The sequence below is a fragment of the Chinchilla lanigera genome, unplaced genomic scaffold, assembly GCF_000276665.1.
Source record: "Chinchilla lanigera isolate Chin_1 unplaced genomic scaffold, ChiLan1.0 scaffold00021, whole genome shotgun sequence".
Classification (NCBI taxonomy): domain Eukaryota; kingdom Metazoa; phylum Chordata; class Mammalia; order Rodentia; family Chinchillidae; genus Chinchilla; species Chinchilla lanigera.
The window spans coordinates 16,149,370-16,169,908 of NW_004955422.1; the positions used below are offsets into that span (position 1 = coordinate 16,149,370).

The 20,539-nt window shown below is 49.1% G+C and overlaps 1 protein-coding gene and 1 pseudogene across 10 annotated transcripts in view; one reads left to right on the forward strand and one right to left on the reverse strand.

Annotated features, from left to right (window-relative positions):
* Ano1 (anoctamin 1, calcium activated chloride channel) overlaps positions 1–20,539 on the reverse strand; it is a 149,089-nt gene that overhangs the window by 84,844 nt on the left and 43,706 nt on the right. Inside the window, exon 1 of one of the 10 annotated variants that reach the window (XM_013514309.1) lies at positions 11,394–11,562. The exons of 8 other annotated variants lie outside the window; for them this stretch is intronic. In XM_013514309.1, coding sequence (XP_013369763.1) covers positions 11,394–11,403 — 10 coding nt within the window. In that variant the 5' untranslated portion in view covers positions 11,404–11,562. Of the gene's footprint in view, positions 1–177; positions 265–11,393; positions 11,563–20,539 lie in introns of those variants that run through there. One more of the 10 variants, XM_005384244.1, reaches the window with a different exon arrangement.
* LOC102024693 lies at positions 7–3,653 on the forward strand (annotated as a pseudogene).

The window sequence follows — 20,539 nt, forward strand, 5'->3', positions numbered from 1 at the left end:
GCGGAGATGGCAGCGTTCGCGGCGCGCTCGCTGGGAGCCGGGCCTTCCCGCGCCCTGGCCCCGCAGGGGACGTGGCCGCCTCCCGCTCCGCTCCGCCCGCCCACTGCCCTCGACCCGCCCGGCCAGAACACCGTGCGGGTGCGCTCGACGCTCCCCCGGGGCCGACCGCGCCTCCACCTGGCTGCGAGTCCCGAGGGCGGCCCGCGCGCCTGGTCGGGAACTTGGACGCCGGCCTGCCTCCTTTCCTTAAAGATATAAGCGCACTCCGCCCGCTTATGGCAGGGGCGGCGGCCACGCGGGTCAGATTTTCCGTAGAAATTTAAACACAGGAAGAAAGTATTTCATTCCTGCGGCCCCTCCAAGTTTTATTTTTATCCGGGGTAAGTGCCCCTTAGGGTTTTCGTTGAGGGCGGAAAGGGTTTTTACAGTAGGGGGGAAACTTCCAGTGCCCCCCCACTAAATAAAAAATGGTAGAGCTAGCTAGGATGTGGGGTTCACCTAGGTAAGGGAGAGGAGGTTCTACACTGAAGCCAAGAAGGTTCTTATTGCCCCTTTCCCCTCTACCCCTGGCACACTCCTGCCGGCATCCCCACCTGCTCAGAGTCCCTGGCCACTCCCATCTCTCTGGGGGCCCTGATGTGTTTGTGGCCCTACCTAAGCAGGGAGCGTTTGTACTAGGCGGCCAGGCATGCGCAGTCCCTTCCACAGGGTGGACTGGTACATTATCTCAACAGTCTGCACCAGCAGAACGATGCTTCTTTTACAGAGTGTGCCTGAGGTGGAAAGAATCTGAGGCCCAGAAGCAGTTTCTCGCCCTCCAGGCAGGGTGGTGGCTTTTGCAGAGTTGAGTAAGCTCTACTGTCTCCCAGAGGAAGGGACCATAGCTTTGATCTCTATCATCCCAGGATAGAGTAGGGCCGTGTGCACACAATAGGTATTCCTTGGCAGGTCTTCAAGCCTCCCTCCCTGCAGAAGGAGGAGGAGGCAGGTCTCAGGGGCAGCCAGGCTCAGGCTGAGGCCCCAGGGGCCACACTGGCAACCCCACCCATGGGAGTACAGTCTTCTTTTCCTCTGCCTCCCAACGTCCTGTTAGCTCTTGGTGTGTGTCAAATCTGCCTCCTGCAGGAAGCCATCCTGGATCCCCTGCCCCAAGGATTCACAGGAACCCAACTGCTGTACTTCCTCAATAATTGCTTGTCATATGGCCTTTGAGGAACACTCAGGTTTATAGTAGTTAACTGTAAAGTTGCCGTCTAAGGTCACATGGTCATCACCATGCCATGGTCCCCAGAGTAGAATCAGGAGTGAGCTGGTTGGGGTGGGAGGTATGGGGTGTGTCTGTCTCTAGGTCTGGCTGTGGTGCTTTCTGGCCTCATAGCCCTTCTTGAACCTCCTCAGCCTCATGGACCCCCGTTCTTCTCGAGTGAGCCCTGAACTTGCAGCACAGTTATACAGAGTTGTGTTTGGCCATGGTGGCTGCTGTTCCTACCGTTACCCTTGTCCCACATCACCTCCCCTTTCCTGCTACTGAGGCTGCCCCATTTAGGGACAAGCGGGTGAATTCCTTGAAGGGGGGCACGCAGAAAGGCTGCTTGGCCCGCCAGCTGGCCAAGCCAATGGGCACCCAGTGGCTTAAAGGACCCTTTGTCTGCATCATGGACAGCAAGAACAGGATTGGAGAAATGCCCTGAGCTGTCCACATCCCCGCCCGAAATATCCTCCATGTCCTCTGCCATGCCAGGGAGACTGATCCCTAAGAATTCAAGTTTTTAGGTCTAGGAAGATTACACACACACACACACACACACACACACACACACACACACACAGAGGATTATGTAACTTCATCCTCCTTCCCTTGTTAGTAAGTAACTGACATTGTGTAACCCTAATATGCCATCTTTCCAAATGTATGTTCATGTGGCAGAGAATCTCCTAGAGGGCTCTGAGGTGTCATTTTCAAAAGAGTAAAAATATAGTTGATGAGGGCTGGGGGTGTGGCTCAGTGGTAGAACACTTGCCTAGCATGTTTGAGGGTTCAATGCCAACACTGTTAAAAAAAAAAGGTATGCATGATTGTGTGCACACACATACTTAGTCAATCCTGGATATGTTGATTTTACCAAATGTTTGGGGAGTGACACTAGACTGCTTTGACAAGGCTTGGACTGGCATGATCCACACGGCTTCATTCCCAAGACCCCTGGGGGCTGCAAGGGGGGGAAAGTCTCTTAGATGTGGCAGCTCCCTCCCTCCTTCCCAGACAGGGCTGTGTTTAACCTCTTGTTTCTGTGACTCATGCCTCAACCAGGTTTGATATTTACATGTTGATAGGACAGGTTCTTTGTCCCCTGGCCAGGAAGTTTCCTCTTTTTCATTCCTATCCCTGCCTTCTGCTCCTCCTACCCCACCACCAAGTTGCTAAGTGGACAGTGTGGCGATACTTCTGCAGATGCAACCAAGGAAGGCAGACCGCCCTCTGTACAGTCAGGGCTAGAAAGGACCAGTTCTATCCCTGGAACATCTGTCTTAGGTCTTAAGATTTCAGAGATTAACCAAAAGTAAATTTAGTTCCCCTAAATCAGGAAGGGAGAAGAGCATTCTTCCAAGTTGAGCTGTCTCCCACGTCAGGATGGGTTTCCAGGGTCCCTTTTGTTCTGAGATGAGTCACTCGCCAGCTCACTGCCCCTGTGTCTTCCTGGGCACTGTTCTTGGGCGCTGTCCTCGGAGTCACTGGCTGCTGATAAAATGGCCCTTTCCATAAACTATGGCATTCATCTCACGTTTTCTGCTGTTGGACTCTGTAATTTTCATCCCTAATAACCCAAAGGGACAGATTTTGCCAGCAGGATTAATTTCCTGTGCATGACTTAGTTAATAAAAAAAAAAAGTCAAGGCCAAGATGCCTGCCTAGTGCTGAAGGCAGCTTGATCCTGGTCCAGCCTGGCCCCAAGAGTCACCTGAACTGTCTGGTGGGTTCCCGAGCCAATCCAAGTGAGGTGGAGCCACTATGATAATGAATTCAAGGAGCCTCCAATTGATAAAGAACGTTACGGCAAGCCCATGGCCCAGCTCACCAAGGAGGAAAAATACGACCCGAAGCCCAAGAAAACTCAGCTCATCAAAGCGGCCCCAACATGCTCTGTGTTTGCAGACCCAACATGATGATGAAAGGAGGAAACAAAATACTGGCTAGATCCCTCATAACCTAGGCCTAGAAGCTATGAAAAGGAAGCAGCTCGAGAAGCACCATGCTGCTTCTGCAGAGGAACAGCCAACCATCGAACACAACCCTGACATCATCTTCCACCAAGCACTGAAAAGCTGTGAGCCTGTGACTGGCCTCGAACCCACCCTCAAGGATGGCTGTGTCCACCATGTCCCCGTGCCCCCACCTGACCCACATTGCCTGCTGCTTCCTGGCCACGAAGTGGATGATCACTGAGTGCCAAGAGAATAAGCATAGGCGGACCCTGATGCCAGAGAAGTTGCCACCTGAGCTGCTGCAGCCTTTTCACAATCAGGGCCCCATGATCAAGAGAAAGAGGGACATGCAGGGCACGCACAAGATGGCTGAAGCCAACTGTGCCTTGGCCCACTACAGCTGGGAAAGCAGAGGTGCTGGGAGGAGCGCAAGGCCCCCTGCCCCATGAAAAGTACCTGTGTGTTAAGGGTGTACAGTGGTTCCTTTTTGAGAAAAACAGGGTGTCCATTAACCCTTCCTCACTGGGGCTGAAATTGGCTCTCTGTGCCCTATCTCCTTGTAAGGAGGAAACACTGACTTGGGAATTTCCTCTGAGAAACTTGGGGCCCAGGTTCCTCTTTTCTCAGCTCAAGACAGACCTCTGGATGCAATAGGAAGAAGCTGTGGTACTAGAAGATTTATTAGAAAATCTTCTCCCTGATACAGAAGTATCACTGATTAAAACTCATGGAGGAAAAAAAAAATTCTAAGCCAGGTGTGGTAGTGCACACCTGTAATCCCAGCACTCTGGGAAGTTGAGGCAGAAGGACTGCAAGCGCAAGCCCAGGCTCAGCAATTTAAGAACTTAATGAGATTCGGTCTCAAAATAAATGAAAAAAGGTTGGGGAAATAGCTCAGTGCCAAGGCCTCGGGTTTAATCTCTGGTACCACAAACAAATAAACCAAACAGTCTCGTTTAGTCTAAGTGGTGCATTTTATCTTGAGAAGTTCTGGCCCTCACTGTTGACCCTATTTTGCCAGGTTGCCTTTTAGATTGTTTGAAGCCATGCACTAACGGACACACATACCTCTGCTGACATTTTAGCCGTCCCGAGGGGTACAAAGTGACAAGGGTTCATTCAGGAGATGAGACTGCCTTCTAAGAGGCTTTTCACAGGCAGGCTTCCCAAGAGCGTTTTCATCTCCTCCCTGGGCACTGCCCACACGGAAGGCTTACCTGCCTTGTGGCACACGTTTGTACTCACCTAACCATCTGTGACTCTGAGAGAAGTTGAACAGACCAAACTTTGCAAAGTGAGACAGAAGGAGGTGCTCTGAATGATGGGATACAGGGCCTGGTGATCATGCTCAGGAACCGAAACAAGAATCCAGCTCCCCTGTTAATTGGCTGTGAGGTCTTGGCATACCCATTTCCTCTTTTAAAATGAGACATGTAGTGCCTCACTTTGTGGGAGCTGTGGAACTGAATGGGACCATGCATGTTTTGCCCCTGCTCTGATGCCCCTGGGTTAGAGACTGTTCCAGCAATGATATCTTCCAATAGGGTACTCTAGGGCGCCCTCTGAGCCTCGGCACTGTTGACATTTGTGCTGGGAACATTCTTTGACAAATGACCTGTCCTGTGTACTGTGGTTGTTCAGCCTTCTCCTTGGTGACATTTACCCGCTAGGTACTGGTAGTACCTTCTTCCCCAACCAGTGTCTCTGGAGCTTGTCAGATGTCCCCTGGGGGCAAAGCCCCGCCCCTTGAGAACTGCCCTCAGTGGGCACTCACAGAAGACCTAGGAGGCTGATTTTATCACTGCAGGTTTCACAGGTGATCACAGCTGGCCTGAGACAGCTGAAAGGTAAGGCAGGAAGGGGGACCTGACCCCTGAGACCACAGATCATTCCAGGAATCCAAAGTGCAGGAGCACGTACACACACACACACACACACACACACACACACAGGGAATTGGGAAGGGAGAAGGAAGGACAGTCTTTTCATAAAGTGACACCAAGCAGGTGAGTAGGTGGCCCCCATGCAGTGGAGGTGAGGGTGCCGCACAGCAAGCTGCCCTGTTCCTATGGTGCCGATCCCATACAAAATAGTTTCCTACCCTGTTCAGCCCTCTGCATCCAGAGGGGCTCAAGCGGCAACTGAAGGGTAGGGACAGCAGCATGGGAGAAATGAGCTGCCCAAGACTCAGGGCTATTATGAATGTCAGTCTGTCCCTGCTCCCACGCTGGTTCTGCACTGGAGGGCATCCCAAGCAGGGACGGAACGGGTGCCAACAGGTAGATGACATAACCTGCTAAAAGTGACTAGGGTTGTAATGATCCCCAGGGAAAGATATGCCTGGGGGAATCCATCACTGGGATACTATGGCCTGGAGACTGGACCACTGTCATTTCCTTCCTTTAATGACATCAGCGCCCAGCAGAGGCTGCCCAGCTGCAGCTTGCCAGGCGACTCCAGGCTCGGAAACCGCCAGTCTAAGTTCTGGAGTGCAGCCAAAGCATGAAGTTCTGTCTGGGAGTATTTTTTTCCTCCTACAGAATCCATGCAAAGTTTCAGTTTCCAGAGGAGGGTTCAGCTCTTGGGGTATTTTGTTACCCAAGGCCTGCTCGCTGAGAATTCCTAAGAAGTTTAAAGACACACCCAGGCTAGGTCGGAACCTCACCAGCTACCCGCCACCTCCTCCGGGAAGCCTTTCTTCTAGGGCTCAGCCTCTGACTCATCTCTGTCCTGCCCAGCCTGGCTGGGGCTCCTGGCTCTGTCTAGGCGGCTGGGCTTGCTTCTGCCAAACCTGCTCATTATTTCTGCACTCTTCACCTTCCTTTCCATCTGAGGCACCCTATGCATTTTCTCTGTTTATGTTTGTTATTTAACAAGCAATTGTAGTGTGCTTACTATGAATCAGCGCAGTGCTAAGCTCTTTACAAATATTAACTTGGTCTTACAGTGATTCCAGCCCTCTGAGAATGGCTTTGCACGTGGGGCTTCTCCTGGGTCTTTCTTTGGAGGATCTAGGAGAGATTCAGCTCAAATCTCACACCACTGACCCTGCAGATATGGCAGATGCTCTGGCATCAGAAACCCTGCTTGGAGTACCGGGGTGACCTCCCTGCAGAAGGATACACCCGAACACAGCGCCCTCGCAGACTGTGGAAACTCTTCATCCCAGTGGCAGCAATGCCTCCCTTCTCGGGCACCTTCTGAGCAAGGCTTGAAAGAATAAAAGATTTCCAGCTCTCCTTTCAGGGGTCTCACCATGGCTCTCAGGACAATGAAGGCCTCCCCTTGAATACAGGATGCCTTGATCACACAGGAAGCCTTTCCAGTCAGGTGACACACACCAGTTCTGTGTCACTGAGCCTCTCTGGCTGTGAACAGTCTCCCCAGGTCTGATGCAGCTGCTATAGACACAGCATGGTCATGGTCCCTGAGGGGTGCAAGGTGACCAGGCCCCAAGGCCATGGAGCTGGGAGGGGACTTAGGGCTCCTGAACACATTGAAAGCAACCTGTCTCAGCTTTCTCCATGGAGTATGGGCATGAGATCCCTGACCCTACATGGCTCCCTGGGACCCATGGCTAGGCAACCCCTTAACTTCCCTACAGACCCAGATGGGTCCAGCATTGGGTCTCAGTGTCATTGGTGCTTGCTGCAGTTTCAGTCTCCCTCCAGAATGAATCCCCTCACAGTGCCACCAAGATCAAGAGGACCAAAGGCCTCCTGGTCCCACTGGGAGCTTAGGATCTCTATGGGGGACTCTGACACTTTCCTATGAGCCTCAGTGAGGCAAGTAAAAGAACTTCCAGGTGCTTGATGGCCCATGCATGGCCTTTCCATTTCACTGGGCATTCAAGTATGAATCGCTGGATGCCGAGCTTCCGTGCTGTCTCAGAGCCCCTGCCAGGTCTGGGGTCTCTGTCCTGCAACTGAGCTTCATTCAGCGGGACGCTATGCCTGATGACGGCTGCCTCATGATGGGAATGAATGATCAAGTAAACCAGTTGCACAGACAAATCAGTGGTCCACCTGACTCAGCGCTGGGGAATCAGAACCTTGAAGCCTCTGGGTGTGGTACCAGAGACTCCATCCTGATGGGACATTGCTGCACACAGAGAGAAAGGTGGTGGGCCTGCAGAGCAGCACTGCCGGCAAGAACACAATGCAGGTCGGTCCGAGTTACACAGTGTAGTAGCTGCCACATTAGCAAGAGTGAAAAAAGCCAGGCCAAAGTAATAATGTAGTCTATGCAATCCATTATATAACAATTTCATTTCAACATGTCCTCAATCTAACAATTATTAATAGAATATTTTACATTCTCTTTTTTGCCCAAGTGTTTGAAATCCACTGTGTATTCTACTTCTCCAGCACATCTTATTTCAGACAAACCACATTTCCAGGGCTCAAAGCCACATGTGGTCAGAAACAGCTGTCCTGAACAGCTCAGCTACAGAGACTCTGATTATTATTTCAGGAAAACTACTTTGGATGGTTTTTATTTTGTGCTTTATAGCTTTATGGGTTTTCTAAGGTTTTTGCAATGAACACGAATTAGGTTGATTATCAGGGAAAGGGTGACTATGCTTTAAAAATCTGATCTACTATGTTGCCGGGGGGTTATATTAGACCCTTTTATTACTAAAGGAAAAATGGCCAATTTATCCGATTTTCATCTGCACTGCACAAATGCAAGGAAAGCCACCTTTGTGTAGAGGCCCGTTGGAGGCACATTCCTAAAATATTTTGACAGAGTAGCCCTTAATTACAAAGCGGATCCGAGGGCACAGCTATCGCTCGGGGCAGTGTGGGGGGCTGTTGGGTGGAAGGGAGCTCAGCACATCACACCAGAGGAGACTGGGCATCAGGGGTGCCCTTCAGCCACCCTGAGGTGAGGGACTGACAGGCACAGACTGCCCACTTCGTGATAGTGGAAATGATGACACTGTTGGACTTGAGTAACCTGGGATCGAGCCAATGCATGTCGGGTGATGTCTCACCAGGATACAGCCCCTTGGACAGGGGAGAAGTGCCAGACACGTCAGGGCCAGGTGGGCCCAGGAGAAGAGGCTATGGCGTGCTCATTCCTCCAGCTTTCTCATAGATTGGCAGTTCATTCTGTCAACATGGGTTCATTCACAAATTTTTCATTCCAATCTCTCTCTCATTCACTCCCGCCCACCCTCCTATCCCTTCCCAGCATAGTTTTCTATCTTCTACATGCTTCTCAGTGCTCTTCATCATCTCTGCTTTTATCTGCCTCCCCTCACCCTCCCTCAGCTGCAGTGACAGCCCCAGGCTATTTTGTTATACTTTGATGGCTCCAGATTATCATGCCCAAAAATGATGGCGGAAGAGAGCCTCAGGGTCAAGGAAAAACACACAGATTGAGCCAATTTTCTGCACCCTGTGGCACGGGCTAGTACATTCCCATGTGTGTGTGTGTACCCTAACTCATCCTTCAAGGGTTAAAAATAGACTCAAGCTTGTGACTTCCTCCCTCCCTGTGGTTCCCACCCCCTCCACTACCAAAGCCCCCTGGATGCCAGAGTTGAAGGTACTAAGGCTCATAGTGGTCTGGGTGCTCTCAGCTCCCTGGTCATATGGAACTGAGAGCCACAGGGTGTCCCTGAATGTCCCATGCAGACCCACCCCTAATAGACCCTGGCCTCCTCCAGCTCCTCGGAGATGAGGCTCCCTGTTTCCAAAGTGTGAACCTCTACGTCTGACGTCAGACTTTCTGGAAGCCCAAATGTCTCCCAGGCTTTTATCCCAAGGGATTTCCACCAGCACCTCAGCCCTTAAGACAGCCCCTTGGGGAGGTTTATTTGGTTATGTTCCATTCCAGATGGGACCCTCTGGCTGCAACATCTTCAGGGCTCTGGATCGCTCCTGATTCTCTCCCCAGGATGGAGTAGCCTCCACAAGCTCAGCCACACCCTCACACAGCCTGGGCCTTCTCTGTCCCTCTGCAGATGCTCTCCCGGCCCTTTCAGCCCATTTCAGAAGAGCAAGCCAATGGGCCTGGGTCAGAGAAGCGCCAATCATCTCCACAAGGAAACAAGGGCAGAGAAACTGTGAAGGTCAGGATGGAGCTGGCCCTGTGTGGTTGACTTGTGCAGACCCTTTCCAGAGTGGAGCTCAGCTGAGTGTGGAGGGTCAGGGTGGTTCCGATACCAAGGGGTCCTGAGTCACAAAGAGAAACAATAACAGGCCTCTCCCAGCCTTTGTAAATGGACTCATGCTGGCTCTGCACTCTGACCCCGGGGGCCAGTTGGTGTCTGCCAAGCAAAGGGCGGGCAGGCAGCTGCCTTCCCTCCCTAATGCTACCCAGTGCAGTGTGGTTCACCACATGGACCAAACAGAGGTCTGTGTCCCCTTAAATGACCACAGGGACACCCCCGCCCTGCCCCTGGTTCAGATGGAACAGGGAAGGGGTCAAATGATCTGAGGGTGCCAGGGCTGAGGTTCCCTGAACCCTCTTTTGCCGCAGTCAAAGACCTCTGGAGTGGGAATCCCCTTCCCACTTGTGCCTGAGGCTTCTGTTCCAATGCCACCTGTGTATGGTCTTCCCTGGCCCAGTTCTAGGTGCCTTTGCTACCTATGATCTGCCTATTTGTTCTTTCTCTGCCCCAGGAAGGTAGAGACCTCAGTCTGCTCCTGTCCTTGCCTTCTAGCAAGCAGGAGGGATGCACATTGTTGCTTAAAAGGATGAATAAATGAATCAGTGATGCATGCCGCTGTTGGTATCCACAGATCCAAGCACAGAACTATTGTATGATAAGCACTTTGTCACTACAGATGAGCTTCTGTCACTCGAGCAGCCCTGCAGCCTGAGGGAGGCCATATAACCTCTACAAACGGGCTTTCCCCAGCACGCAGTCTTGTTGTCTTAATATTTGCAAACTGTTGGTGAAACTGTGAGACCACTGATGGCAGCTGCCACAAAGGTCCCATTGAAGCCAGGCCTGAGAGGTCTTAGGGCTCTGCCCGGGGAGGATGCGTCCCCAGGAGGGCAGTCAGCATGCTTAGCAAGGTCCTCCTGTACACAGAACTGAAGGAATTATAGACAGTGTGGAGCTGATGGTCAACCAGGAAGTCAGAAACCAACCCCAGCCTCCAGAAAAGGGCAGAGAAAAGAAGGAAAGGTCATAGTAAGCCGGAGTGGCTGGCTTCTCAGGGGAGCCCTGAAGAGCCTTTGGGAACCAGGAAGATGAAGATGGGGATGGGGATGCTACCCACAGGTGGGCAGGCCTGGAAGAGGCTGGGTGCAGGGTAGAGAGATGTGGTAGTGGAGACAAAGGTGGGTAGGCTGGGGATCCTGCATCCACACTTGCATCTGTGGGGTGGGACGGAGCATCTTCTATGCGCCTCCAGGTGTTGGGAAGAGTGGTGAGCAGACCACTCACAATGCCTGTCCTGCAGAGCTAATGGTGCACGGGACAGGCAAACCAGCCACAAAAACGTAAGCAAGCCACATGGCACCAGGGGCATTGGGTCCAGTCAACCCTACCATGGTAGGTGGGTCAGAGGTGGCCAGAAGGAAGGGGTAGCAATTTCCCACAGTGACTTGCTGCCAAGGGCACATTCACAGCCTCTTAGGATGGAGGGTTGGGAGAGGGCAGTTGGGACTCCCTTTTTTATGCAAAAAGATGATTAGCAAGTGAGGCAGTGCCTTCTTTTTAATGGCAAAGAGTATCTTGGATGGGAGCAGCTTGAGCACAGCAGAGACATGAACATAGTAGCAGTGCCCATCACTCCCTCTGGGCGCCAGTTGGCACCTGACCTCCGCACTTTCTTGCTTGGGCCTGTAAGGTTGGGAGGCATCTCCCTGGCTGTACTAGTAGCATCCATGGGCCTGGCTGGTAACGCAGTGGTCATCCTCCTGCCTGACCACAAAGGTTGTGCTGGGGTGGCCTCCAGGGTCTTTCTGTCCTCTGTGGAGTGGCATGTCACAATGAGCAAGGCTGGCCAGACCTCTGCAGCTGGGCCTGCCTGAACCCCATTGCAGAGCAGGCTTTACCATGCTACTCCTGGGAGAGATCATGGTCAGAGGTGCTTCTGTCATCTCCCTCCTTATCAATCACCAAAAAGAGGAGGACACTACTGTGCTTAGGCCTGCACATAGTAGGTGCTCAGCAAAGGTAGATGGAAGAGATTGGTCCAGAGGACAGTTAAACACTTTCCACTCACCTTTGGGCATGGAATTTTCCAGAGACTCCAGTGATCAGGGCCAGACACAGACCACCTCCCTCTGACTCCTGCATCCCCACAGGGTGACTGGATGAGGCAGGTAGGTTCTGGGACTCACTTCAGACGCAGTCTCAATGGTGGGACAGGCTGTGTGCAGTGCAGCTCAGCAGGAACATGGGGCTGGAGCAAATGGCCAAGGGGGCTGGAAGGGATGTGGTCAGAGAGAAAGGCGGGCAGACCGGCAGGGCCTTGGGGCTGGGAGGAGCTGGGCTCTGACCCCCAGGGTGGGGAGAGGCCTCTGCAAGTGGTTCCCATGGGCCCTGATGCAGTCAGAGCTCTGTGGCTGACCGATAACAGGTCTGTGCCTGGTTGCATGGGCTGGGTGCGGCTCAGGATCTGCATTTTTGCAGAGGACCTCAAGTAAGCGTCACATCAGGCACAGCGTGGCAATGAGCAAGGTTCTTCCAATGAGGGCCTAAGCTGGAGGAGCCCCGGACGCCTGTGACCACCTCTGGAAGCAGCTGCTCCGTCCTGGGGTAGCCCTCGCTCTTTCAAAGGAAGTCAAAAGAAGCCTGCTCTAAAGAACCCGTCCCACTTCTCGGCTGGAGTCACACAGACTCCTTCACTAGAAAGAGATAACACAGAGGTTTAGTCAGCTGTGATAGAGCTCCTTCCTCTCCAGCCCAGCAGGCCCAGCTCCCTCCCTGGCCTTGGCCAAGCTCCAGAACCAACCATGTATTTTCAAAATCCTTCATGCCAGAACACAGCCAGTATGCAAACTAAGCAAGGACTCAGGGTTAGCGGCGTGCACGTGTGATTTCCAGGACTCTGGAGAGTCCCTTCGAAGATCAACCTCCTCCAGCCCTCCCCCATTCTTCTGTCATTTCCTCATATGTCTATAAAGCAGCCCTAAGCGTTTTGTTCCCCAGTGAGAATTAGCAAATATTCAGAGAAAAGGCTAACCATTGGTCTAATTCATACTAAAGTATAAACTACTTTCTTCTTCCAGCAATGCAATGACCTTCAGGCCCAGGGATATCTGGGAATGGGGAAATGGGAGAAAGGGAAGAACTTCCCATAGCAAAGGCAAAGGAAAGAAGGAAGAGGTTTGAAGGAAGAGGAACAAAGAAAACCTTTATTTGCTGCTGATCTGTCCCGGACTAACCCAGCCCTGCCCTGCCCACTGCCCCGACCTCCATGGAGGCCAGCACAACCAGATCTGTTTGATCTGGGAAGCAATTTTAAAGTTCACCCAGGTCCAGGATGTCCATTTGAACAATCTCTCCAGAGCAAAACCAGGACTAAGAACAAAGGAGAAAAAGTTTAAGGCCCACAAGAGGCCACACAGGGGCTGAGCAACCTGTTTTTCAGATAAGCATCTGGTCTTAGGAGAAGTTTTTCTTCTCATCTGTGCTGCTGGGGCCAGAGAATGTGGGGTGGGAGGTAGAGGCCAGACCCGGGCTTTTCCTGAAACATGCGCTGGGTGCAGAGGCAGAGCTAGCTGAGGGCTTGACATTTCCAGCTCCAGGGCAGAGGCCCTGGGACCTCACCCACTGCACAGATCCACCCCTCCATGCTGGATGCACAGAGCCTGGAGAGGGAGGAAGAACCCTTGATGTCTCACCCGCTTCCTTCCCTTGCCAAGCCATAAATCCACAGCAGGGCCAGAGAATCCTCTTGCTTGAGCCCAGTTGTGAAAACAACCTCTGTGTGCTGGGAAAGAAATGGTCCACACATCCCCCACGCTCACTCCCCAGTCCGTTCCCAAAGTTTTAAGATCTTTTTCCCAGATAAAGAAAAACGAATCAAAGAAAAGAAGGTGAAGGAAGAAAGAAAAAGAAAACCAAGGAGAAAGGAAACCAAGAAAGCAAGATTCAGAGAGAGTAAAGACTGAACCACTGAGAAAGGAGTAAGAGTATGCCCTGGGGGCTGAGGTGAAGCCCTCCCAAGTCACTTCTGGGTGCTGCCAGGGACCTGATACTGATTTGTCCAAAAATGATGCAAAAGGATATAGAGAGTCTTGGCTTGAGGGACTGGATTGTATTTCTCCAGGACAAACGGAGGTCGGAAGAAGTGGGTGGGATTCGGAATCCCCATTCTGTGAAGAATCACAATTGCGCTCTTAGGAGCGGAGACTTTCCTTATTACGGGTAATGAGATACCAAGAAAATAGCAGGTTAGACACTTGGGGATAACAGCTCCACTTGCCAGCAAAGGGGAACAACCATATGGCAAAAGTTAACATAAATTAACATAAATTTATTAACATAAATTAACATAAATTTATCTTTAAGAAATGCAAAGATTGCCATGCCAAAAAGCACAGTCTGGGCCCTGGCCACAGAGGGGCTCAGATTGTTCTGATAGCATCATAAGTCTGGGCCCGAGGAGCTGGAGTCCTGACTGTCCTAGGGAATGCGCTCTGTCCCTCTGTTTCACACGTCAGGTGCACACTGGCCCAGGGCAGGCCGCTCTGCTTTTATTCTGTCTTCAAAGAAATGCAAGTTCACCCCCAAAAAAGCAAGTCTCACTGGGAGCTATGACAGCTGAAATCCAATTAAAATTACTTTGCATGTCAGAAAACAGAACCAAGTAAGTGAGAATCAAGAAAAAGAAGCAAACAGAAGGGCAACAGAGACAGACTGAAAGCAGGCTCAGATGTCGGTGTGGGCACATCTAGTAAAATGCTGGAGAAAGTAAAGGAGAAGATGGGGAATTTCATCATAGAACTGGAATCTACAAATAAAATCAGACAGGAATTCTAATGCTGAAAATAGTATGCAAAAGATAGACCCAACAGCAGATAAGACAGAGTGGATGAGATCAGGAAAAGGAAAGATATGTTGGTAGAAAATATTAACATTGCAGCACAGACAGAAAAAACCTACGCAGCACATAGAAAAGTCCACGAGGGCAGACAAGTCACGTGAACATTTACGTCTACAGCTGGAGCTCTGGAGAAAGGGAAGGGTGAGAAGAGGGCAGGAGCAGTGTCTGAAAAAATCTGACCCAGAATTTCCCAAAGCTGATTAAAGACCTGAGGCCGTGTTGAGTTATGGACAGGAGTAGCTCTGTGAAACCCAGGCAGGCACATACAGGAAACCATGGGGAAGTACATCAGAGTCACAAGGGTGAAAAAGAAAGGCAGGAAAAGAATCTTCACCACAGCCAGAGAAAAAAGACATTTACTTGCAACAGATCAGCAGTGAGGTGATTGGCTGGCTCTTTGACAGAAACACTTAAGTGGAAGTTTAATAAGGTAAAAAGGGATAAAGATCTCCAGGAAGAGAAGGTGCAGCAACTCTAGGAAGAGAGAAGGTGCAGGAAAGTCTAAATAAATTCTGATTGTGTGTGTGTGTGCATGCATGTGTGTGTACATGCGTGTGCGTGCACGTGTGTGTGTGTGTGTGTGTGTGTGTGTGTGTGTGTGTGTGTGTTAGTCATGGGGAATTAAAACCAGGGTCTTCACACTGAGCTACAACCCCAGCCCTGCTCCCTTTAACTTTTCTTTTTTTCATTTTTGAGACAGGAGCTTGTTAAATTACTAAGTTGTGCAATCCTCTTGCTTCAGCCTCCAAGAGTGCTAGTATTACAGGTAGGCACTGTGATGCCTGGATTGATATTTTGAATTGAATATAATGAAAATGTGAGGTCTCATATCATTTTATCAGATCATCACACGTAGCTGAATCTGTACTTGAAGATCAGAGTGTGGCCCTAAGCATATTTTAGCCTCCAAAACAAGGAGGCTAAAAATCTACCATCTAAGTTTGCATCTTTCAAACTGCCAAAGGGCAGCAAGTCACACCCAGAGTAGAAGGAAGTAAATATTAAAGACAAAAATGGTAGCAAATTATTCAGAAAACAAACATATAAGGGTGTAATTAACAAAACTAAAAGTCAGTTTTTTGAAGAGACTAATAAAATCAATGAAACTCAATGAAAAATCATGAAACAAAGACACAGGCCTACACACCTAACAAGACTGGAGGTTGAATCCATCTGTCTAAATATTGAAGTTATAAATCAAGGTAATAAGCTATCAAATTAAAATATTTTCTATCCTTCCATTTTGATGAATACACTTCCATACAACAGAGAAGAATGGGTTCAAGTTTATAGCTCTCAGATACCCTGGAAGTTTGTACCTGAAGATAGGGTGATGGTGCCTATCCCCCAATCTGGCCATTCTGCACCAACCTGGTCACAAGAAGCCCAGTTTTGACTATAGCTCCCCACATCCTTGGCTGCCCCTTCGCTCCCTGCTGAGCCTGAACCATGTGCCCATGGCCAGCTTTGGAGAGGACAGACTCAGGCGGGAGATGAGTAGCCAGGGGCCATTGGGCAGAGATGCTAGAGCCCTGAGTTTTCAGGCATGGTGTCAAAGAAGAAAGGTAGGCTCTGGTGGGTTGTGTCCTTGGCCCACAGACTTCACACCTGGGAGGAAGAGGAAAGGGCCAGAGCAGGGTTGGGACACCTCTCATCTCGGCCAATGTGCAACACTGACAAGAACAAAGAAAATAATCAATAGCAAGAACAAACAGGCAGACATTACTACAGACCCTATAGACACAAACAAGACAACAGAGGACATTAGGACGACTGCATACAGATATAATAGAAAATTCAGATGAATGGACTGTGTTCTAGGAAACCACAACTGCCCCAAGTTTTCATAAAAGGAGATAATGAACCCACTAGTCCGTCCTGTATCTAAAAAGTAAATCTGATTCCTAATTAAAATCTTTTTCACAAAGAGAGAAGGCTACATAGGTAAAATTTTCTAAACATTTCAAGAAGAAACAGCAATAATCTTTTACAGGCTCTTCCAGGAATAGATCAGGACCATTTCCCAATCAATTTTAACTTGAAAAGAACATTTCAATAAGGAACAATATTTACTTTATTTAAGTCACACATAAAAACACCTTTAAAAAGTATCAGCAAGCTAGTTCCATTAACAAGGAAATATAATATAATATTATGACCAACATGAATTTATCTCCGGAATATAAAGTTGGTTTGTTATTTAAAAAATAACAGAATAATGGAAATAGCAAACGATCATTTCAGTAGATGCTGCAAAGGTATTTGCTATCTCCTGGGGTACAGCTCAGTGGTAGAGCACTTCCTAGCACATGTAGGCCCTGCGTTCCATTCCCTATAAAAATGGCAACACTTAACTCCCATTTATGATAAAGCCTTAGCAAAGTTATAAGAAATGGCTAAATCTACAACAAATAGCACAATGAGTAGTAAGCTGATGACAGCTTTCTCCTGAGGCTGTGGTTGGAACACAGCTGTCTGCCATCTCTGCTCCTATTCAACATTGAGCTGGAGGCTCTAGGGACCAAGAAAGCAAAGAAAATAAACAAAGAGCTGTGGATTGTAAAGGAAGGAAAAAACTGACATCTAATAAATAACATAATTCTGAGTGGAGAAAACTCAGATAAATTATCAGAATTAATAAGGTAGGCAAGATCACCAACTACAGGATTTATGTTTACAAGTCAATTGTTCTTCTGCGTACTAGAAATAAACAAAATCCTAAAAAACATATGCTTTTTAAAAAAGCATCAGCCAGGCGTGGCGGCACACTCCTGTAATCCTAGCACTTGGGAAGCTGAGGCAGGAGGATCGCGGCAAGTTCAAAGCCACCCTGGACTACTATATAGTGAGCTCAAGGTCAGCCTGAACTACATAGTAAGACCCTGTCTAAAAAAAAAAAACCTAAATAAATAAATAAATAGCATCAAAAATTAATTACTTAAGAACAAACAAAAGATATACATGACTTCAACAAAGAAGGCTACCAAACATCACCAAGAAATTCTCAACAAACAGAGGACCATTCTAGGTTACTGCGTTAGAAGACTCAATCAGTATAGGATGTCTGTCAATGCTCCCTAGACTGGTCCCCATCTATAGATTCAATGTAGCCCCAGAAGGGGTGTGAGTGTGTGTGTGTGTGTGTGTGTGTGTGTGTGTACAGAAGGAAGTTTAGCAACCTGATCCTAAAACTTATATGAATACGTAAAAGACCAACAATAGTAAAGACAATCTCAGTGGAAGGGCTAGAGGATTTGTATTATCTGATATGAGGAGCTACAAAGCTATAATAATTAAGACAGTGTGAATTAGTGCAAAATAGATACATAGACAAATGGAATAAAGAAGAAGGTTTAGAGACAAATGTTCACGTAAACTGTTATTCAACTTACTATCAAGATCCTGGTGCAATGCAAGAGGAAAAGGGAGTGCCTTTGACAAGCAGTGTGGCATCAGTAAGCAGAAAGCTGAACCAGGGCCCCTTACCTAATAGCACAGTCAATTCCAAATGCATGAAGTCCAGAAACAAGGCTCCTAAAAGAGATGATAGGACACTATCTTCATGACCTCAGGATAGACAAGCATTTCTTAAACAGGACATAGAAACAGAAACCACAAAGGGAAAATTGGTAAACTATCCTCTGTTAAGGTCAGAAACCTCTGTTGGTCAAGGAGAACACTAAGTATAGGAAGAGGTGAGTCACAGAGCGGGGGAAGATATTTAAAATACATAGGAGCCTCAGACGACTTGATCAACAACATATGTCACTCTTACAGAGGAATAGAAAAAGGTAAACAGTCCAATTAAAACAATATGGACAGGGGGCTGGAGATTTAGCTCAGTGGCACAGCGCCTGCCTGGCAAGCGCAAGGTCATGAGTTTGATTCCCGGTACTGGAAAAAAAAAACAAAAAACAGAAAACAAAAAAAAATATGGGCAAGTGCATCCTCTGAAGAGGCCATCATCAGTCCTCAGAGAAATGCAAATTACAACCAGGAGGAGAAACCCCTCTCCACTCTTCAGGGGGCTCAAAGCAAACCCAAACCAGTCCCAAAATGAACACTGACAGTACAGGTGCCAGGATGTTGGGGGTTACCCAACCCTTCCTGCAGTGTGGACCCAGTTTTCTGCTGGTACAACCACTGGGGAAAACTGTCAGATGATACCTGCCCCAGCCAGAAGTGAGCATAGTGACCTTTCAATCCAGCTCCTGGGGATGAACCTTTTGGAGGACATGAGAGTGCTTACTAGTAGACCAGTTCAGGAGGGCTCTGTGGCTCCATTCATCACACCCCTCACACCAGAAACAACTCATAAGCCCATACATGGGAGAACTGCATTCTGTCACATAGTGGAACTCATCACAGCAAGCAGGGTGAGCCACTGTTATATGAAGCCATGTGGACGAATCTCAATGCTGAGCAAAAGCCTCATGCCACTGAGCCCAAGAGGCAGACCCTGGGGTATGTGGTGATGGGTGGGCAGGTGGTGACTAGGGTCCTCGTGGAGGGGCTTTGGAAAGCTGAAAATGTCCATTGTGATCTGAATGACGATCATCAGATGCATCAAGCTATGAAATTATGATCTGTGCTCTTTTGTCCATTTCTGCTTTCAATAAAAATATTCCTCCCCCAGTTAAAAAAGAAGTGCCTAAGATGATGATAGGTTACTCTAGAAGTAAATGCTGGCTTTGGTTATCAATGTGTTATGTGACTTAAGAACATCCTTTCTCGGGGCTGGGGATTTAGCTCAGCGGCAAAGCGCCTGCCTGGCAAGCACAAGGTCGTGAGTTCGGTTCCCGGTACCGGAGAAAAACCAAAAAAAAAAAAAAAAAGAACATCCTTTCTCTTTATTTTCCTCTAGCCCTGCTAGTATCCCCATTTGACAAATGAGGAAACGGAGGTCAGAGATGCGATGCTGAGAGGGTGGCTGCATTTGGAGATGCCCCCTTGTGGGAAGGAGGGTCCCAGGCAAAGCCCCTGTCAGCTGCCATCAGAATTTCAGCCTCATCAGTCCTGGGACCAGAAGCAGCTTTGTTGTCACTGAGGATTTGAATCTTATCATTATGTCACTTACAGCCTGAGCAGGATACTGGAGTTTGCTGGTGAAGAGGCCTTGCCAGGCAACATTCCATCAGGCAACATTCAAGTGAGTTTCCCAGAATGCAGTTTGTCCTCTCCAGGGATGGAGGAATTGTTTCTACCTGCTTGCAACACAAGAGGACCTGGGGGTTTATGGGAGACCATAACTGGTTCATTCCTTCCTTCACTCCCTAGAATGGTTATCCCTGCCATCATCTTTTAGCATTTATCTAGGGAGCTAAATGCAAGACTAACATTTTAAAAATCCATCCACAGTGTCTATAACCTTTCTTGGAACAGCTCAAATCACCACTTGCTGAATCAGTGCACCAACTATCATTTATTCCTTGCCAGCTTTGTGACAGCACTGCCCTTTACACCGGTTCTTTGGGTTGTTTTCAGAACAGCCTTGGAAGCAGAGATGATCATTATCTCCATTTGACAGAGGAAGAAACTGAGGCTCAGAAAGAGGAAGTCACCTTGCACAAGGTCACATGGTTGCCCACAGCCAATCAGAGTTTGGCATCTAGTCTGTTGATTGCAAAGCTAGAGAACCTTGGGTCCTGTGAGCAGGACTTCTGGTGTTCTGCTGGGTGACAGGAAGTGGTGACAAGGTGCTGGCAGCAAGAGCTGAGATCCTGATTCCAGTTTGTGCCCAGTGGTGGCTTACCAGCTGAACCGGGTGACTGGCACCTTTGTGAACCTCAGATTTCCACCCCCAGGTGTCATAGCCAATTCCCCACAGACACTACCAGAAATCAGTCACAGGCTGTCACGGGTGGCATCAGCCGTGAAAAACAGTTGCGGTTCAGGAAGAAAACACACGAGGCTCACCTGTCTGGGAAGAGTGTGCCCATTTGTCCACAGGGCACATGCACAAAGACCAAGACAGCAGAGACCTCGACAATCAAGAAGAACCTGTTTCTACTGGCAAATACAGTGGTCAGGATCCTGTCTGTCCACTTTCTGGTGTGGCCCTGAGGCCTCCTATATAACTTCCTGCCTGATGAGCAGAAAGCAACCAAGATTTGGTGAGGTCCCCTGCGCGCTCAGAACAGCGCCTAGTGGCTGGACGGGGAATTGCATATCATAACCCTGGGGGTTAGGGTGAGGTTGGGGGATGGAGAGAGACACAGGACATAGTGACAAAGTTTATTTCAAGACCTGGATTTCCTAAGTTTCAGTCTTACATCTATTCAATAAGCCACAGACCTCCCATTGCCCAACCTCAAAAT